General features: G+C 40.8%; 1 protein-coding gene across 3 annotated transcripts in view; it reads right to left on the bottom strand.

Annotated features, from left to right (window-relative positions):
- Rps6ka5 (ribosomal protein S6 kinase A5) overlaps nt 1–14,681 on the bottom strand; it is a 176,937-nt gene extending 162,256 nt beyond the window's left edge. Inside the window, exon 1 of one of the 3 annotated variants that reach the window (XM_046440656.2) lies at nt 14,324–14,681. In XM_046440656.2, coding sequence (XP_046296612.1) covers nt 14,324–14,423 — 100 coding nt within the window. In that variant the 5' untranslated portion in view covers nt 14,424–14,681. The remainder of the gene's footprint in view (nt 1–14,323) is intronic. The other 2 variants (XM_046440655.2, XM_046440654.2) reach the window with 2 other exon arrangements.
- Nucleotides 14,682–15,064: the final 383 nt, after the last annotated feature.

Below are 15,064 nucleotides of genomic sequence, written 5' to 3'. Positions count from 1 at the left end.
CTAGAGCCACTTTTGGCATTACCTGTCACAGCCAGACACATGTGCAAGCGGTTTTTGTGGAAGGTAATCCCCGTGAGAAGGATAGAGGAGAGATTGAGAGTAAAAATAGGGAATAAGGAAAAACCAAAACAGGAATGCCTTATCAACCCAATCTAATCTGGACCTTCTGAAGAACTTATGGAATTTTCCACCCTTGAATCAATACAGAGAAGAGTTTATTACCAGTTCCCATACCCCATTAGTTGATCGTTGCCCCAGTGGGACGTTAACCCCTAGTGCTTCTGGGATGTTACATTTGTACTTATTGAGCCTGCTCCCTACAGAGTCCTAAGCTTTGGAGCAGGAATCAAAGTTCCAGGGCAGAAAGTGGAAAATGTGCAGCTTGTGTGCTTGAAGGTAGATGCATCAACCTGAAATGAGTGGACACCAACACAGAACTATTTGTCGCCACTTCAGCTGAACTCCAGGCAGACAGGACAAAAGGTTGTACACCAGAGGTATCAGCTGTAGTAGCCATCAAACAGATGTGTTGTGAGAATTAAATAAGACATGTGAAATGCTTGGCAGAGACACACAAAGCTCAACAAATGAGAGCAATTATCATTAGGTTCCACGCTGAACAAAGACTGTGGTAATGGCAACAGTGAGCAAGGAACAAATAAAGGAGATATTTTACAGTTGCAGCTGACACAATTGGCAGAGCCAGTTAGTAAGCCCAGGGAACGTGAGAGAGGAAAAGTCTAGGATGTTTCTAGCTGGTCCTAGCAAGATGGGAAATGACAATGTCACTAAATAAAACCAGGAGAGCTGGAGGAAAAACTTGAGTGACTAAGGTTACCTGTGGATGGCCAGATGTTTTGTGTCCAGTGGGCTGTTGGGAGTGTCTGATGAGGAATGCAAAAAAAGAGATCTAAGCTGAAGACAGAGACTTGGATGATAAATGAAGCCATGATAACACCCTGACCTCTCAAGAAGCGCAGAAATGGAGGACAGATCCTTCGACGAGAAGCAGAGAGACAGTAGGCAGCAGAAAGAGAGGGGCAGTCAGCAAGAGGGAAGAACCAGGGAGCAGAGCAGTCTGTCACTAGGAAAGGGAGGCCAAGACCACACTGGGCACCAGCTGCTGGCTCTAAAGAAGCAGAGTTATATTCAACTGAGACTTTTCACCAGACTAAGAAACAGAGAGACAGGAACTTTGGTGAGTTACTAACCATTTGGGGGCAGTGGCTGCAACAGAAGCCTGATGCCAAAGCACATCAAAGACTGGGCAGAGATGGAGAGGCAGAAAGAGCTGTGTCAACCGTGTCTTCAACCCCCAGAGGAAAGATGATGACAACCACCACAGAGGGCTTAGTGTTATCATTATTCTTTACAGGAGGACTCAACTGTGTCTGTGGGAAGGAGAGCTTGGGGATCAGGGGAAGGGGAGAGATGAGTGAAGTCTGAGGAAGTAGATTTAAAAATCAGTGCAGAACACAGCCTGACAACCTGACTTGAATCTATTTATTTTATATGCTCAGATTTGTTTTTAATATACCAACTAGAAAACATGTATTTAGCATCTCATTTCCTGGGACCAACCTAATAAGGTTATAAAATAGTTTTTCTTATACAACCTTGCCTTTTCTTATTCCACACTACAAAACATAAGCTTCTCAGACTAATTTAGTTTCAGTCAAAAGGTGACAATTGTATGCAGTGAGAAAAAAAAAAATCTTTTTCTGCTATTTTTTTCTTCCTTTTTGTCAGGGGGAAAATTATTTATAAAGCAAATTATTAGATAAGCTGCAGTTTAGCTTAGGTGGTATCCAGTATAGTGCTGACAGCACATACATTACTCTGAACTAAAAACCCTAATTCCTGTCCAGAGGGTCCAATTAGCCCGATTCTAGTGAAGGCAGGAGAAGTGGAAAATAAGCTAAAGAGCTGGCACATTAGGTCCCTTTTTACTGCCAGGTGGTAAGCTGCTCTGAAGCTGTTTAGAGTTGTGGTTGGGCCTCAAAACCATGCCTCTGAACAGCATTCTGCTGGAGGCAGAACAAAGTTATATTTATTATCTGTGTACTTTAAAACAATGCTGCCCACTTTCATTGCTGGAGTCACTTACCTTGAAGACACACTGTACTTCTGGTGTATAAAACAGCAGTGTTTACTTCTCCAAGTGATTTTGGAATTACATGACTGAGCCAATATGAAAACTGAGTCAATAAGAACACAAATGCTTATAAAGTGGTTACAAACAGCCTTTTTTTCCAATACATGCACCAAATAAATTTAATTTAGAAGAACTGAACTAAATATAAAACACTTCAAAAATAAGAAACAGAACATTAAGCTTACTAAGAATTTTGGCATGATCCACAGTACATGTTCAGGGAAATGGCCTCTGCAGAAAGCACAGGAGCATTTCCATTGCTGGGCCTGAAAACCTTCTTCTGGAAGCTGTTCCACAACATTAGACAAATTTTTCTTGTACATTATGTAAGCTTTGTGTCTACTTTCTGGGTGATTTTCCTGTATCTAGGAATTTTTTTTAAAAGATCAGAATAACAATTCTTTTAAAACAGTGAAGCTATTTTTCTTGAATAAAGAATTGCCTTTTCTTCATAACTCCCAGAAAAGAAAAAAAAATCATGCCTTCAAAACTCCACATCCTCCTGCCACCAAATGCACCTGCGTATTCTCATCCTGCACAACCCTGTCACAAGGACCTCAGCATCATCACCTCTCCCCTGTGCACAGGGGTCCGTGGACTGTGTCCCCACCTCCAGCCCTAGCACCTCTCCTAGGCTCCCACAACAGCACAACTCCCCAGGTGGTCTCCAGCTTTTCTCCTGGCTCCTCCCTCTCTGTGTCCTTTCTTGGCCACTCCTTTTCTATCCATTCTCTACATCTTGGGGGTTTTCTGGGCTCAGGTCTAAGTCTTCTTCCTTTCTTCGATCTCTTCTAAGGTGTTCTCATCTACTACCTTGACTTGAAGTGTCTTTACATGCCAATGATGCCAGGATTCTTATCCCGCCCAGACCTCTTTTTGGAGCTCCTGGCCCATATTCATCTGCATGAGCACTTGGTATGAGTGGGACCTCAGGACAGTCTGCTTGGGTTTTAAAACCAATTCTTCTACTTACTTTCTGGGTAAGTAGAAGTTTTCAGTTTCCCCATGTATAAAATTAGAATAAGAAGAAAGTAATCACCACACAGGGTTTTGATGGCTCCACAGAAGGCTCCACTCATCCCTCACACCCTGTGAGGCCACCCAGTTAGGCTCCCTCACAGAACCCGTACATCTTCAGTATCACCACTGCAATTGTAGAGCTAGTTATGTGATTGTGTATTTAATGTCTCTCTCAAGTATTATTCAGTGATGATAAAAGCCAGGTTTAATGTATTCCCTACTAAACATAGCATTTAGGAGAGTGTGAAACACACAGTAGGAATTCAATGATAATTGGCAGATAAATAAAACTGTGACTATTGTACCCAATTTATACATAGCAAAATTAGGTCCAAGTTATGAGTTTCATTTGTGTGTGGCCGCATTAGATTTATTCTATTCTGGCCCTAATTATGATGTTTCCTTATAAACAAATGACATAAGTATAAAGGAAAAGCAAGCATAAGATCATGAGAGTGGGTTTGTTCAAATACACTGTTAAAATTCAGTGTTCATGACCCCCCACCCCCGGCCACAGCACCATATTTAGAAACAAAGTGCATCCTTATCCTTATTACCTATTTTAAATAATTTTTCCCTTTGGAAAAACACCTACTCCTACTTCAGATTATTGATTTGGTTAGAGTACAGAGGGCTTCAGTTGACTGAACTTTCCAGCTAAAGATGGGATATTCCACCTTGCAGGAAACTGCATAGTGCAAAGAGAGCCCTCTATCCATTTCCACCTTTTTGCCTCTAGAGTTATTTTAAGTATGCCTTTATTTTATTGATCTATCATATTTTTTCAAACATCAAAAGTGCTACTAATTAATTAGAGGACTCACTTTTCTCTCTTTAGAAGAAATGTAAAAATAGCATGAACACTATGATAAAGATTCTACTTAAGAATCAAAACACTGAATAGAAAGTAAAAAGCATTCTCATGTTTTCTATATTACTTTATGTACACATATGTTTAAATATAAATGTACTTACTTAATTTCATATTTAATAAATCCTTGCCTTGGTCTAGAAAAGATTGAAGGCAAATTTCTAAGATTAATTAAGAAACCAGAAAATTAAGAAAAAGAACACAAAATAACACAGGAAGAGATTCAAGACACATACCCTGGGCTGGGGTTGTGGTTTAGTGGCACAGTGCTTGCCTAGCATGTGTGAGGTACTGGGTTCCATCCTTAGCACCACATAAAAATTAAAAAAAAATAAAATAAAGGTATTTTGTCCATCTACAACTAGAAATATTAAAAAAAAAAAAAAAAAGACATGCCCAATCACACGTTTACATGCTATGAGCCTGAGACTGGATGCTTTCATGCCACCAATTTGATAAAGTAGGTATTCCCAGGGATCTACTGCAGAGTGTTCCTATGAAAAATAGAACAGGTGGTCAGCAGCAACACAGCAAGGATGCTTCCTTAGAGAAACAGCACAGTCCTACCCCAGAAGAACACTCATTGCCCTTCCCTATTAAAATAGTTGTTTAAATGACTGACCGCCTCCCATTATATTAGTCATCCATGCCTGAAGCAAAATTATCCCTTGGCTCATTCAATCTTAAGCAACAGGTACTCATTTCCTATTGCTGCTATAGAAGATGAACATAAACTTGATGATTTATTAACAACACAAATTTGTTTCTTACAGTTCTGGAAATCAGAAGTCTGAAACTGGGTCTAATGGAGCTAAAATCAGGGTGACAGCAGAGCTGTGTTCCTTTGAGACTGGGGGGAAAATCTGTTCTCAGCTTCTAAAAGCTTCCTGCATTCCTCGGCTCATGGCCCCCTCCAGCAATGGCATTACTCCATCTGTTTCCTCATGGTGACATTCCCCCCCCTTCCCCCTGCTTCTTTCCCCTTCTCCCCTCACTCTTCTACCTTCCTATGTGATTACACTGGACTCCCCTGGATAATCCAGGCTATTCTCCCCATCTGCAAATGCACTTCTGCCATGGAATATTTAACATATTCACAGGGGTCCAGGTTTAGGATGTGGGCATCTTTGGCAGGAGGAGAGGGGTCATTATTCATCCTACCTCAGAAAATTTCATTTACCTCTTTGTAGCAACTTAAATTATAAGAATGGTGTGTCAGAAAAATCTCCTTAACAGTAAGAAGCACAAATGGAAAACAGAATCAAGAGTATTTTTAAAAATATAAGCGCAAATAACAGAATTATTTTTAAGTATTAAGTTCGCTTTCTATATTCCAAATAATTTGATATACAAAAATATTATTTACACAATAAATAATTTTGCTCCTTTTTTATGCTTTCTTTACTTTGAGGAGAGTAGACAGAACTTGTGCTTTGTGTTTAGTTTTTGTTTTGGTCAAGAACACACTGATTATATAACAAAACTTGAGTGTGAAATAACTGCAATACCAAGTACTGCACTAAAACTTGGGACCTCTACCTCCATATTATCCTGCAGTACAGAAGAATGTCTTTTTTAAATATATTTTTTTTGTTGTTGTTGATAGATCTTTATTTTTTTATTTATACGTGGTGCTGAGAATTGAACCCAGTGCCTCACACATACCAGGCAAGTGCACTACCACTGAATCCCAGCACCAGCCCCTGAAAGAATGTCTCAGAGAATTTTTTTTTTAAAGTGAGATCATTCACTCACAAATCTAGGAATGTGTGAAGTTCAGAGAATCCAATTGACTTTCAGAAAAAGGAACTACACCTGAACTAAAAGGGACACTGCTAAAAACAAACACAAGGAAGACAAGAATCTATTTTGGACCCTAGTCACTCAAACAAGATAAATGCAGGAGTGCTCACACATTTGATATATGCAGACTGGAAGTCATGACAGAGCTCAAAGGCAATAACTGGGACAATCTCCCCTCTCCCCCCGCATTTGAGGATCAACATCTCTTTTTTTTTTATTAGTTGTTCAAAACAATACAATGATCTTGACACATCATACATTTGATTCAAATAGGGTATGAATTCTCATTTTTCCACGTATACAGATTGCAGGATCTTGTATCAGTGTTTTTAACTGTGAAGCTTCAACCAACATGTGATGTTATCAGACTTTCCCTAGAAGAGCTGTCATCAAGTGTCAGTTTCTTATTAAAGGGAAAAATTGCTCCCGCCAATCAAATCACCTTGGTCTCCAGAAGCTTGGGTTCCAAGATACTCTCTTTTTCTCTTTGGTGATCAGAGCAACTGAGCTCTTACTGCAGACTCATCATACTGTATTGATCTTTGTTTTCTTCCCCCAACCTTGTGGGAGCTTTTGGAGGGCAAGGCTGGGCTCCTCTCTCCATGAAAGCATTGGTCTAACAAATGGCCCTCAGGACTCTACCTAGGTCATATGTGTCCTGGGGGAGTTGAAATCCTTGGGTGCAAGATTAACCTTACTTGTTCCTGTTTATTGCCCTGAAATCTCAATGCAATATCTTATATATTTTATGTGATTGATAAATAGATGATAAACAAATGGGTTCCTGCAACTAGACTTATCACCGAGGTCTTTCCCCCACAAATACATCCAGAATGGAAAGGAAGAAGTAATCCAAGAGATTCATTTGAATCTCTTTGACATAAAGGCTCAGATGCCATTCTTTGCCCAAATAAATCATTTTCTCAATCTCTGAAATTCATGATAGAAAATTAAAAGGAAATTTTTGGGAGGTCTAGGGAATCAGCTAGGGTACTGTCAATAACCTATTCATATTTTTAACTTTCTCAATGTATCTATAAAACTAAAGACAGAGCACAAGTTCTGTCTACTTGCCTCAAAGTAAAGAAATCATAAAAAAGGAACAAGTACTATAAAAACATATACATCCACAAAAATATATTTGTGTATGTTTAGTGTAAAAAGGAGAGCTGCATCATACTCACATATAACTGAGACTGTCACTGAAATCTGAATATCTTTAACTATACATGATGGTTGTATTTCTAAAGAACTAACTACAGGGCTGGGGCTGTAGCTCAGTGGCAGAGTGCTTGCCTTACATGTGTGTCACTGGGCTCGACCCTCAGCACCACATAAAAATAAACAAATAAAATAAAGACATGCTGTCCATCTACAACTACAAAAAAATTAAAAAGAAAAAAGAACTAACTACAAATTAAATCCTTATAAATAGAGCCATATTCAAAAAGCAGCAGGGAACTGTTGTTTATCAGTGGGTTTCTACATGAATTCTTCAGTAAAACATAATGGTCTTTAAAAGTAAATCATAGCTCCTGACTTTCTTCTATTCCATAAATATCCTTAGAACACCAGCTTTCACTAGGTCCAACACCTTTACTTTCTGGATAAGAAAACCTGGGCTCAGAAAGATTCAAATTCCCACAGTAAGTTAGAGCAGAATCAGTAGTTTTGGCCCATCCCCTGACCTCTGTTAAAAGACCTTCAATATGGATGCCAGAAACCAAACAGGTAAGAAGGAAAAGGAAGGGGTGGGGCAAGGGGAAGGAAAGAAAACTAAAAGTATCTTTTATGCAGTCACAGAAATCCTCAACAACATGCTAACAAACATATAAAAAGGATTATATACCAGGCCCACAAAGGATTTACCCCAAGAATTCAAGGTTAGCTTAACATTCAAAAATTAATCCATGTAATAAATCACACCAACAAAACAAAAAAATAAAAACACACAATCATCTCAACAGATGCATGTGACAAAGTCCAAAACCCTTTCATGACAAAACACCAAACAAACTAGAAATAGAAAGACACTCTCTCAATCTGATAAAGGGCATCTATGGAAATCCCACAGCTATCCTTACACTTGGTGATGGAAGACTAGTGCTCTGCCCCAGGGTCAGGGATAAAACAAGGATGTCTATTCTTGACAATGCTACTGAACACAGTTTTTAAGGTGCTAGCCAGGGCAATTAAACAAAGAAAGTAAACAAAAGCATACAGATTAGAAAGGAAGAAGTGAAACCACCTCTATTCTCAGATATGATCTTGTAAATAAAAAAAAAATCCTAAGGCATCCACTAAAAAACTACTAAGCTAATAAAGGTTGCAGGACACAAGGATCTCTAGACATTTGCAAAGAATAATCCGAAAAAGGAATTAAAGACAATAATTTCTTTTAAAATAGCATCACTTGGGAATAAATTTAACTAAATAGTACAAACTCTGAAAATGACAGAACATCATTTAAAGACATGAAAGAAGACCTCAATAAAAGATATTCCTGTGCAGCAATCAGGAAACTTAACACTGCTAAGACGGCAACACTCCCAAAATCGATCTATGAGTTCAATGCAATCCCTGTCAGAACTTCACCCAGCTAGCTTCTTTGCAGAAACTGAAAAGCTGATTCTGAAATTCATATGGAAAATCAATGGACCCAGTATAACAATCTTGAAAAAGAAAGTCCAAGTTTGCCAAGCATGGTATAATTTTGGCTATTGGGAGGCAGAGGCAAAAGAATTGCAAGTTTAAGGCCAGGCTGGGCAATTTAGCAAGACCATGTCCCAAAGTAAAATTTTAAATTGGAAGAAGGGGTGGTGGTGGCTGGGGATGTAGCTCAGTGGTAGAGCACTTGTCTAGCATGTTTGAAGCCCTAGGTTCCATTGAAAGTACTACCCCCCAACACACACACACACAAAGAACAGCAAAGTTGGAAGACATACATTCTTATTTCAAACATACTAGGTAAGACACAGTAGTGTGGTACTTGCTTAAGGAAGGACAAACAGATCAATAGAACAGAATTGAGAATCTAAAATAAACAAACCATACATCTATGGTTAATTGATTTTCAACAAGGGTGCCAATACAATTAAATGGGAGAAAGAATAGTCTTTTCAACAAATGGTGATGTGACAACTGAATATCCACAGGCAAAACAATGGATCTGGACATTACCTCACACCATGTACAGAAATTTACTCAAAATTCATCATAGCTCTAATTCATAGATCTAAAATCATAAAAGAGCTTAAGTTATAAAACTCTTAGAGGAAAACAGAAGCACAAGTTCTTATGACCTTGTTTTAGATAATGATTTTTTAAACACACACAAGAAAAAAAATGGAGGAAAAACAGAAAAATTAGATTCCATCAAATTAAGACTTTCACACTTCTCAGGACACCATCAAAAAAATGAAAGATCAACTTATTTTATAAGAGAAAATATTTGCACTCATATAGCTGACAAGGTACTTGCATCTAGAATAAAGAAATCTCAATAATAAAATAAGACAAATTAGCCAATTTAAAAAAATGAGCAAAGGATTGGAATAAATATTTCTCCAAAAAATATACAAATGGTCAGTAAGTGCATGAAAGGATGTCAACATCATTAGAAAAATGAAACATCAAAACCATAATGAGAGGCTGGGGGTGGCTCAGTGGTGGAGCACTCACCTAGCACATGTGAGGCCCTGCGTTCAATAAATCAGCACCACATAAAAATTAACAAATAAAATAAAGGTATTGTGTCCAACTACAACTAAAAAATGAATATTTAAAAAAACATAAGGAAATACTGCTTCACCCCTCCTACAACAACAAAAAGCAAAAAGAAAATAATAAACATTGGCTGGGCTATGGAGAAATTGAGGCCTTCATACATTGCTGGAGGGAACATAAAATGGTACAGTCACTTGGTAAAACAGTCCTCAGGTGATCCAGCAATTTTATACTGTGGGTAATACACAAGAGAAATAAAGACACAGGTCCACACAAAAATTTGTCTACAAACGTGAGGAGCAACATTATTCACATAGCCAAAAGGGAAACAACCCAAATGTCAATTAACTGAGGAATGAATTTTAAAATATGATACATCTAAAACAAAAAAATACAATCTATCAATAAAATAATGGGGATGAATTTTGAAAAGACAATATTTAACAAAAGAAGATAGTTACAAAAGACCACAATTGTATAATTCTACTAAAATAAAATTCATAATAGGCAAATATATAGAAACAGAAAATACATTAGTTGTTGCCTAGGGCTGGGGCTGGGTAGTGGGAATGGAGAGTGACAGGTAGGAGGTTTTTTTTTAGGTAATGGAAGTGTTCTAAAATTAGATTGTAGCAATCATTATATATCTCTAACTTTACTAAAATACACTGAATTGTACACTTAAAACAGAAAAGTATACCATACGGTATACAGACGACATCCCAATAGAACCATTTAACAAAAAAGACACCATGGCTTTCGCCTTGCTTTTTCCCTCCTAGATAGCTTGTTCTGGGAGAAACTAGCTGCCATGTCATAAGGACACTCAAGCCACCCAATGGAGAGGCCCATGTGACAAGGAGCTGAAACAGCCTGACAAAAACATGTGAGTGAGCCCTCTTAGAAGCGGACAACCAGCCCCAGACAAGTCTTCAGCTGAATGCAGTCCTGGTCAACATCGTGACTATCACCTCATGAGTGTCGCTGAGTCAGAACCACCAAGCTAAGGAACTCTCAAATTCATGACCCAAAGAAATCATGTTGCTTTAAACCTTTAGGATTTACAATAGTTCATTATAACCCAATAGACAACCCTCCTGTCAGCCCTCTCCTGAGTGTTAAGGCTGTCTCTCCTAATGACAAGCAACTAAGGAAATGTCTTCCCAGCAACATTCTCTCTTCAGAGAGTTTAGTTTGCCCCATCCAAGTCACTACAGTTGCTATCACTTTAGCAGAACATGATCCCTTCCCCTGACCTTAGTTCAATGAACCAAATGTGGACACCTGACCAAAGCCAAGACAATACTGTCCTTCCCTGACATTTTTATAAGCTTAGAAAAGGGCTAGTGTCTTTCTAGCACCTAAAGATTTAAGATGTAAAACTTGGGAACTGTCAGCAGCATCATTCCATGTGGGAGAAGCTGGACTGCCAAGGAGAAGGACAAACTATCACATATACATAAGCAGAGACTCAGAGACGACAGACAATCTACACCTCTGCTTCCATCAATGCCTGATGCAGCTGATGTCCTTCCAGTAGGGAGACCACATATGTCTTGTAACTCTAGTATCTAAAACAGCATCCAGAACGTAAGCAATAAAATACTTACTGCATAAATGAGTAAGATAACCCAACGCTCTGATTGTTTAAAAGTCTCAATTGCTCTTTGGCAACTTTATACTGTGCACATCCCACTATTATTATACTATGACAAAGGGCAGAACATTTTCTTAGTCATTTTTGGTACTGATACTATCTAGGCTAAAAGACAGAAAGTGCTCAAGAAACTGCCATTTAACTCAATCCTATACTCTGCATTCTTTAGCTTTTATTGTCCACTATCATCATTTATCAGCCACCTAACATCTGCAAGGCACTGGGAATATAATATACTATTAGATGTTTTCCTTATTTTCATCCATTTGATGAATTCATTCAACAAATATGAGTAACTACTATATGCCAGGGGCTACAAATAGATCAAAGACATGGTATCTTACCCATGGACCTTATAGTCTAATGCATATAAGTAAATGAATTATTATAAGGATCACTTATGCTCTGTTAGAGAAAAAGAAATACAGAAAAAGATAACAGCCAGGCAATGTGGCATAGGCTAATCATCAAATGAGTGATTTTCTTTCCAGTATACACAGAGTTAATACGGACACCTTACAATAAGATATTGTTGTGCAGTGATTCCTGGGTTTCCATTCAACCCCCATTTCCTGAGTGCTCACTTATTGTAAGTTAAGCAAAGTGCTTAGCATTTTTCCAACTATGTCTCATTCAATCCTCTCATTTAGTAGATGAAAGAAGTGAGTCTGAAATAAATGAAGGGACTTGCCCAAGTCTACACAGCTAGTAAGTGGCAGAGCTGGGATTTATTATGTCTTCCAATTCCATGCCCAGGTGTGCTATGCTATTTAATCTACATAACTGCAGCAATTCCCATGTCCTTACACTGACTTTTATTGATTTTTAATTCATCCTAAAGCACACAGGGTAGTGTCTTGCACAAAAAAGGCAATCGTCAACAACCGACCTGATATGACTATGCACTTGTCCACAATTTGAGAAGGGACCACATCAGATCAAATTACTTTGGTGACTATTATAGCATCCTGCGCTAAAAGGAGCACAGTTGGCTCAAGATGAGTGACTCTTTCAAGTTTTATTTTAACAGTGGTTTTGACCACTATGTCCGGTCAGTTGTTCCAGTGTTCAGCAATAAATCAAAATGACTGCTCATTTCCTTTGACAGTTAACAACACTAATGAATTCAGTATAACCTCATCAACCAGCAGAAAAAATTTCTAAAATGCAAACTTGCTGATGATTCACACAGTTAGTGGAGAAAGGGAAATAAAGCAGTACTCATTGTTTTCTACAAAACTAGCATTGTTTGCAAAATCCAGAAATTGAGCAGTTGGTTGACTACTAATAACAAGCAAGTTGCTCCTTGGACGGTCATAGAGCAAAAGCTCGTTGTTGCATCATGGTCAATGGATGAGGAGCACATGACTTCAAGTATTTTTTGCTGTACGGTATGATTCTGTACATATAAAGCAGTGAATCATTATGTAAGATAAGGAAAAACTCACACAGAAAGTTCTAGACACTGAGCCTGGTGCAAATCAGATATTAACACCAAACATATATGTATTAAGTAAATGACCTAATAGCCCTGTGAAAACATCAGTGGTCCATAAAATCAAAAGAGAAAAACCAAGCCAACAGAAACTATAAAGGTTATGTTAGGAACTCAAAAATATTATAGAGTGACTGGTTCAAGATATATAACAGATTGACAATGTCCAAAACCACAATGTTTAAAAATGTTGAATTAGGAAATCATGAAATTGATCCAGGCCCAGTGGCCACACCTGTAATCCCAGCAAGTCAGGAGGCTGAGGCAGGAAGATCATGAGTTCAAAGGCAGTCTCAGCAACAGTCAGGCACTAAGCAACTCAGTTGAGACCCTGTCTCTAAACAAAATACAAAATAGGGCTGAGGATGTGGCATGTGGCATAGTGGTTGAGTGCCCCTGAGTGGTAGCCAGGAGGAGGAGGAGGAGGAGGAGGAGGAGGAGGAGGAAGAGGAGAAGAAAGAAGCAAGCAAGCATTAATTTGACATCTCTTATGTTAAGTGACCACAATGGCATCCAATGGAATACTAATCAGCAATATCATCAGAAATAACAATAATTAAAAGAACTGTGCAACAGAGCCACCTTTATGATCTGTTCAAAACAGAAATAAAGTGTACTAGGTGTACCCCTGAAAACTGCCATTTAAGCTTTGTGTCTACATAATAAAAGAATATTTCAATATGAAAAGAAGCAGTGACAAAAAATCCTAAATGCTCACAATAATATGTAATAATAAAGACCACAGACTGTTAAAATGTATTATCTGTTCAGAAATGAAAACGTATCTCCAATAGGAGATTGAGCTCTACAAATACAATTGTACCCAAACTGTACTGATTGGTCCAGATAAGCATTTTCCAAAATCATAAACCTGGACTTACACAATGAAAAAGTAATTTAACAAGCATAAGACTCAGAACAACTCCAGTGACCACAAATATTAGAATGTGGGATCAAAGCCTGCTCCTTAGTCCCTTTCACCCAGAGCTTTACAGAGCCTGCATCTCAAGAGACCTTTGAAAGAAACTCAAGGCCAAGTATAGTATTTCACGACAATTGCAAATAAAAGCACTCAATCCCAGGAGCCAGCGAAGCCTCTTTATCTACCCAGTCTAGACTGGCTAAAGCGGAGACACCCCCCTGGGTTTCTGTGTCACAGGACCGCAGTTCTCACCGGACGGTTCCTAACCCCGAGCCGGGACCACCTCAAGGGGCGTGGAGAAGTGAGTCACGCTCCAAACCCAGGCGCCGCTCACCTCGCGCAGAGGAAAGCGCACCTTTCGTCCTAGACAGGATGCAGTGACAGATGTGTCACCTGAGCGGGAAGGGGGGCGCGAAAGCATCCTCGGGGACCAGTGCCGCAGGCAGCGGTTCACAGCCTCCAGGGCCCCGCCGCCCCGCGTCCGCAGCCGCCTCCCGGGCTCGGGAAAACTTTCGGCCGCCTCCCCAGGGTGCGCGCCCACCTCCCGGGACCTCCCGAGACCCCCGGCTCCCGCCCCGCCAGCGAGTCCCGCCCCCGGCCCGCGCGGGCCCCAGCCAGTCCCCCGGGGCGCGACCCCGCGCCGGGCCCGGCCGGCAGAGGGCGGGGTCGCTCACCGGTCCGCAGCTCGTGCTTGACAGTTAGGAGCTGCTCGCCGCTGTCGCCGCCGTCCCCGCTGGTGCCAGCGGCGGCGCCTCCGCTGCCGCCCTCCTCCATCTTCTCCCTTTTTCCGATCCCGCGGGTCGCTCTGAGGGGAACCCGGGAGACAGCGGACGCCCGTCCCCGCACAGCCCTTGCTGCAGCCCCAGGAGCCGGGGTGCGGCGGCTCCACAACTCGGACGCGAAGACGAGTCTCTTTCCCGCTCTGGCCGCACGGCTGGCTCCTCCGCCTCCTCCCCCTACGGCGGGCACCGCTAGTACCGCGCAACCAAGCCGCCCCCTGCTCCACCGCCTCCTCCTCCAGGCCGCTCCGCCCACAGCCAACAAGGTAGAGGAGCCATTCGAGCTGTCACCGCTTATTGGGCGCAAGGCGCGCGCGTCTGCCAGCGCCGGCTTCTATTGGGCATCCTGCTCTGACGTTTCACTAGACGCCCCGCCCCGCTCCTCGAATTGTTGTTGCTTGGCGGGGAGGCAGGAGAGGGAGAAGCACGGCCACTCGGGTTGGTGAGACCCTAGATTCTGCCCCGCCCGCTGCCTGTGGTGCGCACGCGCAGTCAACACCTTCCCTTCCCGGACCTCCTGGAACAGTCACACCCCTTATTCCCCAGCTTCGATCTGTTAGTAAACAGTGTCTAGTAGTCAGGAGGCGCTCGGGGTCTGTGATTGGCTACTGCTGAAAGAGGCGGGGAGGGATGATT

The sequence above is a fragment of the Marmota monax genome, unplaced genomic scaffold (genome assembly GCF_021218885.2).
Source record: "Marmota monax isolate L192 unplaced genomic scaffold, Marmota_monax_Labrador192_F-V1.1 WCK01_AAM20220418_F8-fsc00017, whole genome shotgun sequence".
NCBI classification, from domain to species: Eukaryota; Metazoa; Chordata; class Mammalia; order Rodentia; family Sciuridae; genus Marmota; species Marmota monax.
This window is presented reverse-complemented; position numbering and strand designations above follow the sequence as displayed.